General features: G+C 40.7%; 1 protein-coding gene across 2 annotated transcripts in view; it reads left to right on the forward strand.

Moving 5' to 3' along the window:
* The window catches only part of TBXAS1 (thromboxane A synthase 1), a 236,937-nt gene that overhangs the window by 145,108 nt on the left and 70,325 nt on the right, over positions 1 to 21,504 (forward strand). For both annotated transcript variants that reach the window (XM_082045892.1, XM_082045893.1), the window contains one exon: positions 1,150 to 1,280. In XM_082045892.1, coding sequence (XP_081902018.1) covers positions 1,150 to 1,280 — 131 coding nt within the window. The remainder of the gene's footprint in view (positions 1 to 1,149; positions 1,281 to 21,504) is intronic.

A 21,504-nucleotide genomic window follows, 5' to 3' on the forward strand; every position in this document is an offset into this window, starting at 1 on the left:
TGGATAAGGAACACAAGAATGGGGTATAAAGCCATTTGATTCTAGGACATGAAAGTTAAGGATTCAAGATGATCGTGGCCTTGTTAAATGCAAGGGCAGTAAGAATCGTAGCTGAGGAAGCCACAGAATAATCAAGGTGGTTGAGCTTTTTACCATCTTGCTATCTGGACCTGCTCACAGTAGTGTCAGGTGGCACAGTGGCAAAGTTTCCTGTGCCCATCTGATCCTGCTGGCATTACAGATTGCACCTGTATTAGTAGCACATGAATTGTTTCCTTCTGGAGTTGTGTATCCAAAATGTCCTGGGGTTAGTGTTTAACCTGATTGCGAAGTGTGATCTGTGACAAAATTCTGAAGGGACAAAAATGTGCCCCTATATGCCTAAGACCATGCCCTTCATTAAAGAAATTTTCTGTAGGGTTTGGTGTTGGATTCCTTGGTTGATCTCTTTCTGCTGCTATGTTATGTGGTCTGAATTTCCACACTACATTGCCCTGTTGGCAGCACAGGGGCTTTCTGATGACTGTTTTGTTAGTCTTAAGATGTTCATAAGTTAACAAGGTGTTTGTTAAGATGCAAGACTTCACTCAAGTTTCTAGTACCTGACTATAAAGGCAATGGACTGGAGACCATCCTTGTGATCACATCCCACTTTCAGAGTCTGTGGCCTGTTTAGAGAAGCAGAAAAAAAAAATAGCTAATGAGTATCCTAATATTGGAGAACTTTAAGTGAGAATGACTACTACACAATTTCATGGATCAATGCCATAAGCTGCTAGGCTAGTTCAAGATCCCCTGCCTTCTATATATGTAATTGTTTGAGTAGGCAGGGAAAATAATTCTCCCCTTTGTTGTGGTGGCTCTGTGTTGTGGTGGCATCGAGAAGCTGAACTGAAATCCTGAGGCATTGTGGAAGCAAGCTTGGAAGGCATCTGTCTGGCAGGGGAGTCCCAGCCAACATGGAATTTCTAAAAGAAAATCCCTTACCAGCCTATGGAGGTGGAAGAAAAAGAAGGGGAGGGAGAAAGAAAGAGGAAAAAAACAGGTTTCACAAAAGTAATACATCCCACTTGACGAGTTTTATAATATTAATGGAGGAGGATATTGTATGCCTTTACAGTCTGTTTTCTTCTTTAAAATCTCTTACAGTTTCCTTCCCATTCATAATGGTCCCATTGCTTCGGATTTTGCCAAACAAGAAACAAAAGGAACTAAATGGATTTTTTATCCAAAGCATAAAAAATGCAATTGTCTTCAGAGACCAGCAAGATGCAGCTGAGGTAAGGCTATTTCTGTGATAAATATAGGGATAAGCAAATATTTTGAGGAAAAAAATTGAAGTGGCATAAGCCTCAGTTGAAAAAGCAAACTCAGTCTGTTTGAACAGTCAAAACAATTTAGTGAAGATTTTGCTCATTTTTAGCTTTACGTTCCATCAACCAGTCTTAGTGTTGATGCAGAATGCTTAACATGTTACAAGAAAGAATGCTTCTCTTAGTGTTTTGGCTCAAACAAGGATGCAGAAAATGTTACATCTGGGATGACTTTTCAATCCACTTTTTAGACCCAGAAGGAAGGATTCACTCTGTAAAATTTTTTCTCATCTTGAGGTCAGGTGTTTTGTCTATGCTACTTTTCCTTAACGGCCAGAGAAAAGGGAGCCCCCACTGAGTGTTTCAACCCAGTCATTACCTAGGAGCTGAGACAGGTTTTATATAGTCCTGTGACAGTTCCTACTGCTTTTGAAAATGGAAAGAACCTGAATGTTTGGTTAAGAGCAGACGCTTGATATTGAGATGGCTAAAGAGAAAAGTAGTAAATTCTGCCTGAAGTATGTAAACTAATCAGTATGTGTTATTAGCAAATCATTTGTTACCCATGTATTTCTCTTTTGTCTGGACATAAGGCAGGTCTGGGTTTTGTTGTTGCTTTGTTTTAATCACTGTTGTTTTATGAACTGTCTGAAGGCACATATATTTTTATGAAAGTCTCTCTATTTTAGGTACACAAAGCATTTGGAATGTAGGCATGTGATTCAGTTCTGTAATACAAAAATTCTTCAGGTCTACTTGTCCTTTTGGACCATTCTTTACTGCAGAGTGCACATAACATCTCTGAAAATAAGTTAACCACTTAATTATGGACGTGTAGTGAGAAACAAAGAATATCAATGAGAATTCCATTTTAAAGGTAACTGAGACAAATTCTACATATCAATCGATGTGAAACACACTACAACATACATGTAAAGGAGCTCTTAATATTGAAATATAAGAGATGTTTCTTACCAGTTTGAGATGAAGAGCAATTCTGATGTGTTAACAGCACAGGTGAGAATGGATCTTCCCAACTTCTCACAGCATAGACTCACAGCTGTCACCTTTCAGGAGAAAAAATGATTTTAGTTTATCCTACGTTACATCTGGGACACATTTAAAAATCAATTTGATTTTCAAAGATACTGCTGCTCTTTGCTATGTTGTATGTTCTGCTCTTTTTCTTTGACTTTTTCTGCAGAGAAACCTCACTTCTGTATCTGTTGTGCTTTATCACCACACACTTCTTGTCTTTCCTTCAGCCCACCTTTATGAGTCTTTCCCTCAACCAACTTTTAGGTCTTTGTCTCCATCCTTCTTTTCATCTAAAAGACTGTAAACCCCACTGACTGCCTGCAAACAATTCATGATTCATAAACACGGTTCCTGGCCCAGGCTGAGTGCTGGAGGAATATTTTCTAACAGGGATGCTGTATCTAAGCTACTTGCAGGCACCTCATTTCTAGTTCACAGATCCAATGTGAACTTCTAATGACATATTGGTGTGGCTGTATGTATGGAGAGTTTTGAATCAAATATTTATGCAAATGGGTCTCCATAAAAAGTCTATTCTGTGTATCAATTACAAAAAGATAAAAGGGAAAATTAAAAAAGATAATGTGGGTTAAAACAAGTTAATGTATTCACTACTATTAGTAAAATGCAGTGTATTTCTGTGGCAGTAGCACTTAGGGCGTCGATCATGAGCTAAATCCTTCACTATACTAGAGATGGTCACTCCCTGAAACTGCAGACTAAGATGAAGGACGTCAGGTAGGAATGGTTAGGAGAAAACACAAAGAAAAGCAAAATTGTACTGACAAGAGCAGGAGGCAGCATTCTCTGCATATGCAGCCTGTTTGCAGGTTTTGGTGGTGGATGGAACAGAGGTTTCAGGTTAAATTGGAAGGGAGTTTGGGAGGTGCTGTGAGAGATAACACATGGCAGTAGCTGCACAGGAATAGGGCAGTGTGGAGGAAAGTGCAAGGTCCGTGTTTACCCTAACAGTGTATGCATGAGTCCACGACTGGCTGTGGTCCCACCTGCTCCAGGACTTCTGCCCAGTTTGCAAAATTGGCATATGGGAACTGTTTCAAATGCTGGGAGTTAGACACTTAGGACCAGATTTTTGAGAGCGCATTAAGTCCCCTTTGTCACTCAGCATCATTAGCATGGCTTTTACAAATGGCTGGAAAGTTTGGAGCTTCCTTTTTTTTTCCCTTTTCTTTGCCCATCTCATTACGTGCTCTTAGAATTTTGACTATTTTAGGTAGGTGGCACATGAGTCTTGTTACAGATATAAGCAACTTAATAATTTGCCAGGAACATAAAAATGGTATGTGAAACACATCAAAATGCAGCTGTGTCCAATTTAATGCAGAAATGTAATCTGTAGAGATTAAGTGTCCCAGATAGCCCCACGTTTGAAGGAGAATTACGTCCTGTGTCCTAGGTCTCAAATGATGAAATGTACCCACTGAAGTCAGTCAGAGTTTTGGCATTGAATTTTAATGAGGCTGAGATATAACCAGTAGCTACTGGTTCTTTGTGCTAATAATGGGAGCTATAAGTGAAATCTTACGGTCTCCCTGTGCTGCATTAGACCAATGGGTATTCCTTAGGTTGCCATATTCCTAAATGGTACATTGTGTATATCTTTTACTCCTCATTGATTTTATCACTATTAAAAGTGCCTTTTTTTTTTTTTTTAATTTGGAGGCGGGGGGAGGAAGAAAAATTTTTTTAAAAGAAAATGAAAAAAATAGCACCTTTGGAACAAACTGAAACAATGAAAAGCTCCGTGAAAGTGATTCAGCTGAAGCTTTTCTTCCTCTCATCTGCAGCTAACATGAATGAAGAATAAAGAAAGGCCAAAAAACAATGTGACAAGTAAAGACAGCCTGTTATCATCCCTGTTCTATCAGTAAATGAAACAATGGTTCTGAATGCCTAAAGGTAATCCCATGGGCAGATAGTCATTTTGCAGCCAGGTTTAGATCTAATAATGTGCTTGCAGCTTATATGAGATCTGTGATGTCACTTTCTCTCATCCCATCCGTTGGTGCTGCAGATGTCATTTTAATTATACATTATCTTTCTGTGGTCAGTCAAATAATTTCAGTCCTGGTTGTTTTGCTCATTTGGCTTATGTATAAAAACATTTAGTGGTAGTACTTTAGAAATTTTAATATATTACATTTATTCATGGATTCAAATTATTATAAAATGCTTTTCCCATTATTTACAAAAGAGTAAATTCACCCTGCTCAGAAGAAACAGCACAAATTTAATGCACCACTTAACACCTACTTTGAAGACTCCAGCAGGATTTAAGTGTTCAAATACCTTATCCTGATTATCTGCCCAGGCTTGAATTTTTTCCCTTAGGCAAAATGTTTCCAGAAACAGGGCAGATAGACTGTTTACTTCAATAAATGATAGTTTGATAGATTTTCATTTAATAATCTGATATGTAAATCATTATTCATGTAAGAGTTGTTTTTCTATCATGTTATAGCTCAGTTCTTAAGCTACCACTTTGTTTCAAATGATGATACCTAGATGGAGAAGTCTTTCATGGTGCTCAAAATGAGATTCCTTTCTAAAACTGCGGGTTGAAACTAAGCCCCTTCGGAAGATGAAAGGCCAGAATTTCATTTGTAATTCATAGTCCTAACAACAATTGGAATGTAACTATTTAAGGATATTGCAAAGCATTATTTTTTTAAAAGCCAAACAGATCTGTGGGCAAGTCCAGTTTTCAAAATATGTGCCCTTTAACAAAGAAAACTGGAGAGTTCACAGAGCCTACAACACATTCTTCTGGCATCTCCTGAATTTTCCATTCATACTGTCTGCTCTGAATGCATAATTCAAGGTCACTGATCCATGCCAGGTAGGTAGTGACCTGATGATGTTTCTGATGATGATCAGCTGTTTCTTGGTGGTCTCAAGCAGATTTGAAATGAGGGGATGACAAAGCGCAGAGAAGTGCCACCAGAACTGTACTCATTGACTTCTCGGTTGGCAGTTTAGTCAGTCTGGCTGGAGACCTGTATACTATCTGAATACTTTTGGTGTAAGTACAGAGCAGACAGAAGGAATCATAGAATCATTTGGTTGGAAGAGACTCTAAAGATCATCGAGTCCAACCATTAACCTAAATCTAGCACTAAACCATGTCCCTAAGAACCTCATCTATACATCTTTTAAACACCTCCAGGGATGGTGACTCAACCACTTCACTGGGCAGCCTGTTCCAGTGCTTGACAACCAATTCTGTGAGGAAAATTTTCCTTGTATTCAATCTCAATCCCCTGGTACAACTTGAGGCCATTTACTCTTCTCCTGTCACTTGCTGCTTGGGATAAGAGACCAACACCCTCCATGCTACAGCCTCCTTTCAGGTAGTTGTAGAGAGCAATGAGGTCTCCCCTCAGCCTCCTTTTCTCCAGGCTAAACAGCCCCAGTTTCCTCAGCTGCTCCTCTTAAGACTTGTTCTCTAAACAACAAGAAAAGGCTGTGCTGCTGTGAACCATGCTGCCCATGAGCCACATGGTGTAAGCCACCAAGAAGCTGCATGGTGCTGTCAGTCCTGGTGATGATCTAGCCTCCCATGAACTGGTATGGCCCTGGGATGCTCTGTACTCTGTTGTGCTAGATCTAGATCAAAAGAGGTTTTCCTCTGGTCAGCAATTGCCAGTGCACGATTGCAAACTCCCTCCAGTTTTCCCCACTTCTCATCCTTATTCATACCAATCCTTTCCCGATCCCTGGTAAGCAGACCCACTGGCTGTGCTGCCCCCATCCAACTAGACAGTGATTCCTGGTGTGCAGAAATCCTTTAGTTTTTCAGCATCAGCCATGAGAGCCTAAAAAGTTTGGGAAACTGAAGTTTGAGGAAGTCTAAAACTAAGCTGTTTAAAGGCTTGCAAAGGTGAGAGAGCTGCCCTTGTACTACTGGCTAGCAAGAATAATGTACTATAAGGAAATGGTATCTTTTAATATCTTTCTGGGAAATTATGGCCTGGTTACCACTTCCGTCTCTGGAACACTGATTCCCAGGGAAAAAAAAGTGCAATGAGCTCCCCTTAATGCTTTACCTAAAGAGAAGAGGGGCATGTGTGTGTGTACCTGCATTCTGGAGGATAAGGCACAATCTGAAAACCTAATTACTGTGGCACTCTGTTCTTTTCTCTTCCTTCCACAGTAGTTCCCTGGAGTTTTTGCTTTTCATGAACTAATGAACTATTTTATTCAAGAGCTGCTTGAAATGAGTTGAGCAGAGGTAATCCTCCTGAAAAAGTCTGATCCTCTCCTTGTCAAGGGAAAACTATACAATTACTAAGAAAACTTAGTTAAAAATTTGCTAAATACTATGTACATTCCAGGAGCTATGTGTGCGTTTGAACTGTGGAAATGCAGTACAGATGTTAAAAAGTAAATATTTTTCTAAGGAAACAGCAGATGGGAGGATTAGACACCTTCTAATAGTGTGCAGTTTTCCTGCCTTTGTAGAAAACCAAGCAGAACTTGTTTATATTTGAAAGAAGGTGGTGTCCATTTAAGGATACACACTACATGGCAATATTAAATAATCCATTTTTATTGATTTATCAGTCAGTAAAACAAAGGATCAGTCTGGTCCTTTTGTTTGTCTAAGTCTGTAGGAGGGATGCTGCAATTCTTTTCTTCTGGGCTGTTCTTAGGGTTTGATTATGTCATTATCCACTGCCTTTGTCGGGTGGAATTGTGAAGTGGGCTTTTCAGAAAGGTAAATGTGTGTCTTAAAGATACAGAGGGAATTTGTGCTAAATATGGGGTTTGATCTCAAATCTCAAACCTGTATCTCTGCTGTTTTAAGCAGAAGGGTATCATTCTGCTAGAATATGTTAAACACCTTTTGAGCATTAAATCTGGTGTCTGTGCTTGGGCAGCATGCAGTGATTCTTAAAAAGTGGCATTATGTTAAAAGGCATTTTAGTTATTCACCTTCTTTTAAAAATCAAGCCATTACTGATTGCTTTTAAAATTGTGTTCCTTCCTTTCCATGTTTGAAGAAAAATACTTTTTTTTTTTTCCCCTTAAAGATGTAATGAATTTTATAACTTCCTCAGGATTTCTTAAGTGGACATTTAAACATAGCAAGGCCTCAAAACCTTGAATTGAGATGGACTTAAAATCCCCATTACTTTTTGTCACCAGTTGAAATTTCTCGATCAGTCTGTCCTTATCTTTCCAATGATGAATTGCAGGCCTACGAAATGTGGTATTTTGGTTTCAGGCCTGGGCTGAAGTGTCTGGCTGAAGTGCTTTCATCATGAAATGCAGTTCTGCAGTCTTTCTGCTCAAAAGAGATCAAGGACAGAATAAGTAAGGAGAACGGTGACTTTCTCACCTCCCTGAGGCGTGTTGATGGGGGAAGCAGGAAGAGTTTTGCATTACTGCTGCATCTGTCCTGGTTCTGCAGCCCAGCACACCCTGAGCCCAGCGCTTTACCAGCACTTCAGTCACAAGAAACAAGCAAATGTCTGCTCGGTTACCTGCTGCCAGCAAGCACGTACCACATCTGCTTCCTACCGCTCCCCCTTTGCTCTTATTGCACCATTTTTACTGCCTCCTTGGTTACGGATCAGAGTACTTTATGGGTCCTAGACAAGGAATGGGCAGATGGTATAACATATATATTATCTGCCCTACTCCAGCAAACTCTGCAGCAACCGTAATAAAATAATCTTGGCATCTGGGACTCTTTCTCCAATACCTCCATCCCTGCCCACTTCCTTTCAGCCTTTTTCAGCCACTGCTGTGTATCTTCATTTCTTCTTCAGAGGGTAACAGGAGTGGTGTCCCTGTTTAATAATTTGTATGTCCCACTTAAGGTACAATCTGGGGTCCAAACTGCCATCATACACATAAGCAATCTCATTGACTTATTGGAGCACCACTCACATGCTTCAGTTTGCAAGAACACAGGCTTGTACCAAAGGATGGAATTGAAATCAAAGGACCAGCGTGTTAATACTGATTACACTGATGAAATTTTTGGTTATCCAGAGTTGCCAAGAATGATCTTGCAGACAGTACTGAGCAAATGTGAGTATCTATGCAGGAAAAATCTAACCTCACTTTCTAAGACGTGTGGTGGAGCTCTTTCAGAGAACCTTCAAATAATGGTATCTTTTCTCCTTTCTGGGGCGAACAGGGGAGGTTCAGATCCTCCCTATAGCAGCATTAATCCATGGGAAGTCATTAGGCCAACAGAATGCCTTCAGAGTTACAGGGAGGAAGGACTTAAATGCTTCTGTCAATAAAGTTTGCATGCATTTTCCTCCTGTTTTCACCAGCCAGTGCACGAAGTGAAGATGGACATTTAGCTTTGCTAAACTACAGCATATGAGAAACATCTCTGAACTGAGAAGGGTGGGATTTTTAGTGTTGAAAAAAGCCTTTTTTTTATCCAGAGGAAAAATAAAGAAACCCACATGCTCGGTTGTTGGTAATGTCAAGGGTTTCAGCGACTTTTAAAAATTGTGTTTAGATGGTAAAATCAATCACTTAAAATGTTGTTTATAAAAAATCCAGGCCAAAAGATAGCTTAGGGACTCTTTCAAATCATGTTTGCAGTATTATTTTTCTGAAAAACTGGAGGAGGAAAGAATTAAAAGTCAAACCTGTCTTTTTCAAAGAAACCACCACATCCTTGAAGGGGAGATCAAAAGAAAAGTGCTTGTTTTTTGGTTTTTGTTATTCTTTGGCCAGCCCTACTCACACCTCCTCTAGGTGCTGGTTATTGTGGCTGTATCCTGTTTTTCCTGTTCTTGATACTGAAGAGGAGGGAGTGGTCATGGCTCTGTTTTATGCGTCCATAAAAGTAAGAAGAGCAAGAGCTCATTGTCCTTTGAAAGTGGGATTCAGCAGACACTGTTATGTGTCACGGAGCTTTATGGCAGTTTGACCAGCATAGGTGAAAAACAGAGGATGAGAAAGCCAAGAAAAAGGTGGTTATTCCTTTATGAGGACCTGGGTCTCTTACTTCTCCTCTGCAACTCCACCCCATGATGAATTTTTTTGCATTATGTTCCCTTATGATGGCAAGGGGACCCTGTGCTTGTTATTCAGAGAGAAGTTTGAACATTGAAAATCCTGTTTATGCCTGTGGTAATTCCCTGTAGGCAATAACGTCAGTGCTGGCCACTTGTCCCAGCCTGATCCTGTGCTAGTAATGAGTATTCGCAGCATGCATTTCAATGTCTGATTAAATCTTTCTGAAAGGCCATCTGTTTGAGGAGGATGTGGCACAGGCTTTAGTACTTTTTATACCTAGTACTCAGTATTGCTGTTTCATGACCTTAGACATAAAGTCCGTCCCTTGGTTAGTTAGCATCTTGCCTGATACTCCAACCAGAGAAAATAATTGGATCAAGGCTGTTGCAACCTGTGGGGTCTCTGTGTGTCTTTGGGGAAACATTCCTGGGTGTTGGGCCACAGAAGTTACACAGACTCAAGGAAACTTTGCTGTGCCCAGGGCTGAGAACAAGGTGTCTGTTTTATGGGATGGGGGTAAAGCATCTCCAGCTGCCTTTCTTTTCTAGCGCTCGGGGCAGAATCTGATATAGTCATAGACCTATTGATATATGCCAAATCAGTCAGTAAACCAGCCTTTCTGTTGTATGTGCTCGTCTGTGCAAAATATCCAGCCTAATCAATGTTACATCTGTCTTTCGGGGTCATTTTCTTATAGGCTTGGAAACACAGTTTCCCTTTGCGATTCCCTCAGCATAAAGTAAATCTTCACCAGTGTGTCTTTTCCCACTTTTTGTAATTTGCTTTCCTTCACAGTACTGTCTCTGTATTCATCCCTCTGGCCGAAAGGAAAAAAGTTGCTTGACTTAAATGAAGCACATTCCCTTTCTTTTCTAACTTCTCTCTCTTACAGTTCCTCATCTTTTCTGTACATTACCCTTGTGGTCTGTCCCTCCCAAGTTTCTCACAAGATCCTGCTTTAGGTCACGGAAAGCCCTTCCCTTTTTTCTGCTTAATCTGTCATATGGTCTTCATCCAGGGTGTGGGGTTTTCAAATCAGCAAACAAAGGGAATCTTGCCATAAAATGAAATCATCTGGAGATTAATTTTTTGCATAGCAGGGTGGTGGCCTTTAATGTCAAGGTGAGATATCAGAGCTAATCTTAATTTACATAGCCCTTTTTATATATATATTTTTTTTTACTTACTTTTGATCTAAATCTGCAAGGAATCTGTTGACTGGGCCTGTGAATTTTCTGTATTTCTTTTACCTTGCCATTCAGAGCAATAGCATGTTCGGGTACTTTCCCTCTACAGACAGACTTTCTTCTGACACATTTAACTAGAACATAGCATCGAAATTCTTAATTTAGAAAAAAATCACAGATTTACTGACCTAATTACAATGAAAGTGCTTTTCCTTTCTTTGTCATTTTTAACATTGTCAGTTTTGTCTTTCATATTTCATCCTTTTTTCTTTAATTTTATTTGTTGTTGGTTCACCGTCCTTCCTTCCTGAGTTGCTCACAGAATGAGGAGGGGAGTTGCAGTGCTTGTGGTTTTAGTGGGTGATCTTCAAACCTGTCTCTGTAGTCTCTCTGTGTCTCTGTTTGGCTGCAGTGACCTCTCTCAGCCCCACGCACTACCTTCTTTTTGCAATACAGCATGACCTTTTCTGAAGCAGTTATGAAAAAGCTGCTCCATGATATTTCATTCTGGTTGAACTGCCTTGTCCATCTGTTGGCATGTTTTGATCTCTTGAGGCTTTTCCCTTGATCTGTCTCAACTGTTGGTATCTACTTTGCACTCCTTTGATATTTCTTCCTTTTCTCTTATGTCTACTTACCTTAGCAGATCCATACTTCTACTATAAGAGACACCGACAGCTGCTCTTGCCAACAGGAGAGCCATTTATCTGGTCCATGTCTGGATGTCAAGCACATGAAGTTGTGTTTCTTTGGAAACTGGTGGCAAGTCAGTTTGACCATCTCAATGCGTAAAAGTGACCAACTTCATTTACTGGGGCAATTCTGTTCTTGCCACCATGCCCAGGGTGCCCCAGGGGCTGCCTCTCCTTCCCCAGCTTGCTGGAACCAGCAGAGCCAGAGGCCTTTGCTAAACCCCAGCCGCTCATGATCATACCTACATTTTGAGGATAGTTTAACATATGAGTTACTTATTGTGGAAAAACGACGGATGGTCTGTCACTGGAAGCACTGAGGAGAGGCTTTCTAAAATGTGCCCTTGATGTCAGCTGGCTGTAAGGCAGGAATCCCTCTGCTTTTTGCTAAAGAACAGCCAGAATGACTGCAGTGATTCCTCTCCCTCCCTGAAAAATCCACCTAGGAAATCTTACATCCACGCAGTCAATGGCAGCTTTGCCCTGGCTTCAGAGCCTGTGACTGTGCATGACTTTCTCCGCTTTATTCACAGTGACTATCCACTTTTGCCTCCCACTGGGATAAGCAAGCTATATCTAAGCGAGACAGAGACTGGAGGGGAGACGAGCACCTCCTTTCTCTCTTCAACAGAAATGTACACTTTTTAATAATATAATTGCAATTAAAAACATACCAATTAAAATGGGCTTTTTAGCAGGTCTCTGGGGAGAGGGAGCCACAATTCACATTAAAATGTAAAGCTTCAGAAGCAGGGAGGGCTAGGTGCATTGCAAGTGCCCAAATATTCAGTGATTTTAATTACAATGGAAACTTGATAAATTGCTTTGTGCCACAATGCATTATTAACAGCTTAATGAATATCACTGCTGCCTGTTTTAAACTGCTCCACGGTGAAATTTGTTGTCAGTATTTCTGTTGTGAACTCTGATTTTTGGTATGTACGTAACTTGGCCCCTTAAAAAGGGAGGGAGGTGAAAGTCTGTGGGCTTGGCTTTGGGTCTGGGTAAGTTCTACTGGCTGTAGTATCCCGAGAGAGAGACAGAGAGAGGAAAGATGGAGCTTTTGGTTTTTTTTTTTTTTTTTTTTCACCAGGGCTTTAATCTGCTCCTTGCACAGTCTAAGAGCAATGTCACAGCTGCTCTTTGGGCATGCAGAAGGGCCCTTGTTCCAGCTGAGGGGTCACCAGAGCATGGGTCTGCCTTTCCAGGTGCTGCTTCTCTGCACAGTATCCATCAGGCTGCAGGACTGGTCAGGATGTCTGCCCAGGAGTCAAGGGAAGCAATAGTGTAACAGCTCATGACCGAGCATGCTGATGAGCTTATTTTGGAGTGAGCAAAGTGCAAGTCAGTCCAAATTTTCCAAGTTTTAGTGAGCAAAAATCTGAAGTATGGAATTAGGCAAGTCCTTCTGGAGCACTGAAATGTGAACAGTGATTTGGCTCAGCTTTGAACACAGACAAAACATTTTTTTTTTCTTAACAGTTATTATGGCTGTAATTGTGCTCATATGAAGACGTTATCTATTTATATGTGTATACATATATATATAGTAAACTGGTTCCTTCCTCCCCTTTTCAAAGTAGCTTAATGTTTCAAGGATAAAGGTTATTATTAGGAATGCTATTATTTTACATGCTACAGCAGGTATAGTGGGCTTATAGTTGTGCCCCACCAAAGTGTGAAGACACAGGGATTTCAATAGCCATGGTCTGGCTTTTATGAGATTTATTATTTATTGTGGTTGTTCTGTTGTTGTTTTTCACTTGATTGTGTGTGCTGACCAGAGGGTCACAATCTCAAAAGTGGGCTTACTGCCAGGTGTTTGATAAGGTCTTGACAAGATCTGAGTGAGACGCGAGGTAGATTTCAGGGCAGAAAAGATTGGGAACTGCTCTTCTCATTCAGAGAAGTCACAAGCGCATACACAGGATAAACATGATTTGTCTGAATGTAATTAATGTCTCGGGTTTTGCTATTATTATTCTGATTATGTTTTTCTGGAAAACAACAAAAGCTTATTCACTTTCCCCATCTAAGAAATGGCAGCATCGCTCATAATGATGCTAACTTGCACCCTGCCAATTACACAGAGCTCTCCTGGTTCATTATATCAATAATTTCACATAGGATTTTTTTTCTTGTGAAAAATCTTTCATTGACAGAGGAGTAATGATGCCTGTAAGCTGCTGAAGTATTGCTCAGTCAGGGATATGTAAGATGTGGGATATGTCCTCATATTTTTGGGAAGAACGACAGTTGGTATTCCGGCATGCTGTTAATATTAATGTGCTTCTGAAGTTGTATTTTTTTTATTTAGTTTGACTTTAGGAAGCATTGCAGTCCACAGTGCTGCCTGGCTGTAATTTTTCATGTATCCCTGTACCAGCAAAGGACAAAGTGGCATGAAATATATAAAATGCCATCAAATTTTTCTTTTGTGCTTTAATTCATGCACACACACTTCTTCTGTGTGTTTATCAGTGTGCACAAAATGCCTATATTTGCAAGATAATAGCTGTGTAAATATTAGAAACTCGTATTGAAACTCTGTGAAAGAAAAGAGAGCAGGAAGAGAATCCTTCCTGCTACCAAGGAGCCATCTATTGGATAAAACCCATAACTGAACCGAGCATCCGTGAAACGGCGGAGGATAACAAAATTTGTTGTTGGTCACCGGGTAACTGAAAAGAATCCTCTCCTTCCTAATGCTGCTTTCACCCACTGCATGAGAAACCTGTACCCCTTCATGCACACAACTGGAGAGTCAGAGATAGAGGCAATTTATGTACTACAGGTAGAATCCAGTTTAATTTAGCTGAAGATCCAGGATAAATCATAATGTAGAGTGCAGGTGTGATTGTGAATGGATAAGCCAGAAGTAGGATTGCCTGTCAGCAGTGGAGAGCAGTTGCTCGGAGAAGTAATAGAAAAGACAAGTGTTTTTTTCCATATTGTTAAGAAAGAACATAAATAACATCAACTGTACTTTTTTTTTCTTTTCTAACAACAGTACATATTTATATCAGTCTCGCAGCCATACTTAGTTTAGTTAAAAAATATATTTTTTTTAGCTACCCAGAATTACTTAAGGCCATCACAAAACAAAATAATGAGGTGTTCCTTCCCTCAGAATGTATACAATCTATATGTAATGTGATGCAGAATGAGGAGGATCTTAAACAAACCATGGGCAGAGATGGAAGAGGATGGGATACGAACAGTAAATTCCCAGGATGGCCCCAAAACATCCTGATGGCTTTTCAAAGTGAGTGGTGGGGCTTTGCGAGCATGTTAAAGAGAGCACATGGGGCAGGAAGAACAAAGGATAAAGAAGCAATAATGAGACTCCTGTGTATTTTCTTGGATGTTAGGCAACTGCTAAAACCAGAACTGATTATTAATCAGGAATTAAATTTCAGCAAATACAATTATAACCCATGTCAAATAGAAAAGGAACAGAGGGCAGCCTGCAACAGCAGCCTTTAGTCAGCAATTTGAGTCAGCAGAGGGTCAAGCTTCTGGGTGTCACTTTTTCTGAACACTCCCTTCCTGCATCCTCCCTTCCTCCCGTCAAGCGTGGAGGGGAGTTTTGGGTGGTTCACTGGGAGGCCAGATCAGCTCTGGAGAGGACATGTGCATCCCGTGTGCAAGAGGCGGTCAGCTCGCTGCTGGCTTGGGAGCTGGTGCCAGTTCCACACACTGGCGAGCGTGGGGGAGCCTGGTCCCAGCTGTTGTTCTTCCCCAGCACCCAGCGATTTCTTCGCTTGCTCTATTTGCCCCATCTGGGCATTCTGATAACCTCACTCCTTCACCTCCAAGCAGCAAAACATGCGTGGGGCAGGAGAAGCTCAGCTACTGCACACACAAATCCAATATTTACTGTTTGTGCTATGATAATGCCAGGAGCTGTTATCAGGGTGCTGTTATCCTGAATGTTTTGCAAATACAGAATAAAGAGTTTTCAGTCCACTGTCACTTGCTACCAGTGTGTCTTGCTCACCACGACACAAGGATTGGGAAAACCAGGTGCAACTCTCTAGCCATTGCATTTTGGGCTGTTTTCTGGGTCTTCCCCACACGTGCATGCGATGGAGGGAGCTGTGGTGGTTATGCTATTGTGCTGTGCTCTGGGCTGAGGCTGCCAACCCAGCACTGCAGAGATGCCCACCAGCTTCCACAAAGTGCATGACACTTGTTTGCCTTTAGGCTGAGTTTCGTGGAGAAACTTACTCCTTCTCTTGACACCCAGCTCACTCTGCTCAGCCAGAGTTAGAGATGGCAGTCAGTTCCTTAGGGGTGTACATAGACCAGGCTGCAGGCAATCCCTTGGTTTTACACTGAAGAACTACTGGAAGCATTTCCAGCTCTCTAAGAAAGCCATTGGTTTCTCTGTGGACCCACATAATTAATGAAACAGTCAGATAGGTGTGTACTTGATATTTTTGTCTCTTCATCCTACCTATCACATCAGCCAAGTCAGACCTCCGACTAGGATCTTTGCAGCTCACAGTCAACAGGTCCACACACTTAAGATTAAAAACTGCCTCCTTCTACAAGAGCCATAAAGACCTATGTTAAGCTTGTCTCAACTCAAAACAGTTTTTTGCCCTCTCTCTATTCACAAAGTTAGATCTCAAATTCAAGTTTAATTTCATCCCTGGACAGTGTGGGAACATCTCAAGGAGGAGGCTGTTGTCTTTCAAGATGTGAGCCCTCTAGTACCACTTGCAGCAGTTTAAGGTGAAGGGAGATGCATCCTTAACAAAGTCTTGTTTTTAAGCATTCTCTCCAGCTTTATTTTCAGGTTGAATTGGGCTTGCCTATGCCTCTGTAGATTACTAATGCTCTTACTTAAACTTTGCATTTTGGAGGTCAGAAAAGCGCAAAATTTTTGAGGAAGAAAGCAGCTGTACCTGAACATTCTTCTCCTTTACCTCATGAATGGAGGCACTGCCACGTGAAAATGGTTTCATATCTTTCAGTAGTATGCTTTTTTTCTGTTACTGGTGTGCTTTGTTAACGACCAACTGAAGTAATAAATATAGAGAGAGAAACTCATACATGAGTACAGGTCGTGGAGCCTCAGATGTTACAGGTGTAGCTGGGTGAAATCTAATGACCTGCAATATCTGCAGTGACTTGCAGGAGGAGAGGAAACCTCTCCAACAACAAAAATGGTTCAGTGTTGGGGTGGACTGCCTGGGGGAGGCTGTGGGAAGCTGGAGTTTGGCTGGGTTTTTAAGAACACGTTAGACAAACAGCTGTCGGGATTGGTTTGGCTGATCCTGCCTCATGGCAAGGGGATGGAGTAGATAACTTGCTGAGTTCTTTCCAGGCCTCTTTCCCCCATGTGATGGTGCTTTTGCCTTAAACTCTTTGAGTCTGTGTAAATCTGTTTTCATCCTAGGTCTTAAAGGGTTTTCTGAGATGATCATTAGCTTTTCCTCATGGGGTTTTATAAGATTTGATGTGTGTTGTACCGATTTTACAGATGGAGAAGCTGCACCAGTTATAACTATGTTCGAAGGCAAAAAAAGAGAGTGCAGCTTAAAGCATCCCAGCCCTGTGGAGGTCAGTGCTTTAACCAGTAATTCATATCGTCTACTCTGCCGATTTAGTGGCAAATTCAGCCAATAAAATCCATGCCATACTTGAATTTAGACTTACTCTTGTTTTTTTATTTTTATTTTCTACAAGACCATCGGTTACATATAGAAGATACATTTTGTTACCATGTTTAATACTTTCCATGCTCAGGTGCTTTCATCAATTTGCTGATGTACCTGCTCCTTCTGGGCCTGCTCAGCATTTTATGTAGCATTTTTGCGACATTATTGTAGGGGCAATTCTTCTTTCTTTCAAGTAGAAAGCAAAAACATTGCTGTGGCTTCTGACATCAAATGTGGTGTCACTGGATACTCACAGTGCTCCCTCATTGCTGTGAACTACTGCCAGAAACTTGTGTAGGAGTTTAGTGATTATAATACATGAAAATATCACAAGTTATACAAAATCTTCTCAGGCTGGGTTTTTACTACAAATTGTAAGAACGGGCCAGGCTGGGAGAAGGCCTCTCTGTTTTCCAAGTGCACACTCAGTGATTTTTTTTTTTCTGCTTTAAATTTACTCAGGTTTTTAATGCAAGTTATATTGCTTTGTAAGACCTACCTCCTCAGTCATTCAGCCCTTTTACAATAAACACATTACAGTGTTCTCACCAGCTGATGTTAACTGATGCAAACAGAAGAGTATTTTCTGCCAGACTGAAAGCCTCCCAACCACTCTTGAACAATGGTTGTACCCTGCAATTCAACAGGCTCCAGATCCTTCCAGACCTCAGCATCACCCATAAGGGCACCATGTCCTCAACCTTCAGACGCACAAATTTGAGGACTCTCAGCTCTGGCCTCCCAGTTAATTTCAGCTCCTTGGTTCAAGCACAAGGCAAAAAGACAATCTCTCTGAAATGTTTTGAGAGTGGATGCATTGGCAGAGAGACTGGCTTTTTTTGTGATTTCGCTGAGAAACCAAATGAAACCTGGAAGTTTTAGGAAGAGGTGGAATTTGATCCTTTCAAAGCAGTTTGGCAAAGTGATAGTTTTAGCGGGACTGCATTTTGTGCTGCTTTTTCAAAAGGATCTGGGTAGCTATCACAGTGTTTTACTGATAACTTCAGGGAGACACAGCTTTGTCTCACCTAAAAAGGTAGTTCCTAAATCAAATTTATTATACAAAAATTTATCTGGATACAAACTAATACATCAGTGTTTGTAGAAATTTGTTGGAAAGTGGAATGAGATGTGAGCTTTTGATCTGTTAGATAAGGATTCTGAAGCTTAGTGCTTAGCTTCTGCTTTTTTTGAGCTGCCATCAGAGCATTTGAGAATGGCTAGAAGGGTCTGCACAGTTTATTGTGAGTGGTATTATATTAGCAGCATTTTATTTGTATGACTTCTGAACCACAGCAAACGTTTACAGAATACCAAACACCTATGTCATCTAGTTTGTTTCACTGATTTAAGTTGCTGTTTGTAGTTCTGGGCTCTTTTGAACTCAAAATGGGGAGCTGAACTATTAGAGTGGTGCAAAATTTGAGTATAGTTAGCAGAAAACACAACTGAAATCCCAGCATTATGAACAAAAAAATTCTAACTGATACACATTCGGTAGTTGTCTTCAAGGAATTTTTTTACTTCACCTTGCAGAGAAGTTGAATGGCTCAATCTCTCTACTAAAAGCACAACCCAAGGGTTCCCTAGATCCCTAAAGCAACGGTGAATTTGCCACAAGGTCAGCCGGCATGTCAATCTTAGATATGAAAACACAGTTCCCTGTTTAAGATGGAAAGACCTGGAGACATCCCCTGCCCCTCCAGGACCCTTGCCTCCTGTGAGAGAAGTCATGATACATCAGGCATGTGAGCGATATATATCTCTCTTCTTCTGACAGTTGCAAAACTTAAAAGCAGTGATTTGAGGAGGGCTGATAGATACTGCGGGATTGGCCTTCCCCAGCATAGCACACATCTATTCTTCCAGTGTGTAGCACATAGCTCGTTACGGTTCTCTGCAGAACGATTTCTCCGCATGGCCAGGTGATGTTTAAGGAGACTAATGAGAGAAATGATACAGCCCAGAACACTGGTGTCAGGAAATATATTGCAAGGTGTCTATCTTGGGGGAGCTGAAAGCGAGGCTTGTCTTATTATATATTTCAAAGGGGATGTCTGTGTCACCACCAAGTTAGACATGCACCCTGTCCCATACTGCATTCAAATTAGATTTTTTTCAAATAGTAGCTTTCCATTCAATTTTCATTGGCTTAATGATAGGCTCTGTGTTGCATGGGGGCAAAACAAGAGTCTGTCGCATTCGTATGCCATTCTTTTGAAGCAGGAACTTGTTTCTGAGGCCATTGTAACATAACTATGCAAGTGTCAGAGGACACAATAAAGGCTATTATGGTCTTGTGCTTTTTGTGAGGAAAATCAAACAAATGTCCCTGATGGAAAAAGGAACCCGGCAGCTGTATGTGATGACCAGAGAATATTTTTGTGCAGTGATACTGTCAGTACCTGGTCTGTTGGTCTGTTGTCATACTGAAAAGAACGCTGCTTTTTTTTTTTTTTTTTCTGCTGTCAGTCAAAGTGGAGAAAACCCCTGTGAATTTTCATGAGATACCTTTTCCTCATTTCCAGCACTTAACAATCCAATTATATTTGGTTTTATGCTAGTGTTCGCCTCTATTGCCATTGTTAGGTTTTTGAGTCAGAGTGATTTTTCCATCTTGATGGTGCGGAAGAAAAATATGTTTCATTATGACTGGTTATAACCCTGGAAATCTTTTCTCTCGCTTGGCTTGATGATGATTTTTTATGTTGCATTCTATACTGATGCCTAAAGTGAAGTAGAATGAACCATAAGGAAGAGAAGCTTTGCTAAAATATAGCTCTTTCCACTGCATAGCATTATCTTGAAAAAAGTTCACATCTTTCTAATTTTATTCCTTCCCCCCCCACACTATTATTCAAGTAGTTTTTACAAATGAATGTTGTTTTTGTAAGGATTGTTTATGAAGCCATTGCTCTTAGCAACCCCTGCTCACCTGTGAGCAAATTACATGGCACAGATAAAGTAGCCAGTTGTTTCTCAATAGGGTGACCTTATAAACAGATTCTGCAACAAGACAAGCTTTTAAATTCCTAACCAAATATATTATGTGAGTAATAAAAAGAGCTCCTCAAAATGGCCACAGAGGCATTTCAGAGCACATTCTTGGGAATATTCACTTGTGGTAGCATTCATTAAGTTTGCTTTCAGCAAAAATTCTCATGAATGAAATTTTATTCACTAGTCATTATGATTATTACTTTACTATCGTTGAAATAACCAGATGCTTTGCATCAGGCTGGGACCTGATTTTGTCTAAGGCTGAAGAAACATCTTATAGGATCTCCAGAGAGTGTATTGTCTAAATATAAGACCAGACTCAGGTAACAGCTCATGATTGGGAACTGCAAACCCTCAGAGAGCAATGGATTTGTTTACAGGAAAATTCACAGCTAGAAAAAGATGAATGCAGAACCATAGCCAATGGTATACCATTTGAACTACAGTATGTTACAATGTTACAGCTCCACTGAATATGAGTATAATTACACATTTTTATGTTCTAAAGGTAGTTTAGGGGATGATAACTAGTCTTACAAATAAAAGGGAATATCTCTACAGATGCAGTTCATTACTATAGTGGACTAGTTTCTCCACACACTGATGAATACACTGGTACTGGACTGTTTGGGGTTTTTTTAATTAAAAAAATGGCCTAACCCAAATATACGTACCAGGAAAATCTCTGAAGAGTAGGCCATGCCACAGAGCTGGACTCTTAGTTGTGCAACACGTGGACTCCCAGAATGTGAATAAAGCCCTTCCTGAAAAAGTTAAATGAGATTTTTAGTTATGCACACCTGAAGTATGTGTGAAGTCTTGTTTCCTCCAGTCTAGAGGAATATAAAAGAGCAGAGGTACCCTGCGAAACTGGGGGAGGATGACTGTGGCAGGGCAGTTGCAACTTTTGGCTTGCTGTGTTAGAAATGAGAGACCAGAAAAGCATGGCCAATTTGAATATGGAAATTGCGCTTAAGGAAGTATTTTCAGAGCCAGAGCTCATCTGCTGAAAGCCATGTGTATAATGATGCTTTGTGTGCCTTCCCTTACTGGGGGAAAGCACGTATCCCATGCCTTGGAGGTGGTGCGGTTTGACTGGCCAACTTGTATAGTCCTTCAGCGTGCGGTGACCAGCACTCACTGCTATCTGAAGAATTGATTCTCAGGTGTACCAGGGTGCCAGATGCACTGTGGTCATGGGTACAAGGTGCATAATGTTCACATGCAAAATGAAAAAGTTCTGAGGGGTGGAGGGAAGGAGCTGTTAAAGAGGCAGTGTACCAATCCCTTCTGTTACCCAAACCTAAAAATAACCATTTCTCTCTGCCTGTAGATCAGTCAGAACAGCTTGTGGGCAGCAGAGCTAAGCACAGGGCACTAAGTACTTCTCCTCCTTTGTTGTCTCTTTTCCCGTGTCGTGAAAAAGAAAAAAAATCTGATTAAGTTCTTTGACAATTATAATTAATTAGTCCTTCCTTATTCTTATCTTGTTTGCCTGTCCTTTTCTCTGGCTTTTCTTCTTTCTACTTTATCTGTTAATCACCAGATCCAATAAAGTACTCAAATTCTTTTTTTAAAAGATTAATGCAGCTTT

Source organism: Streptopelia decaocto (assembly GCF_964273445.1).
Source record: "Streptopelia decaocto genome assembly, chromosome: 1".
NCBI lineage: Eukaryota > Metazoa > Chordata > Aves > Columbiformes > Columbidae > Streptopelia > Streptopelia decaocto.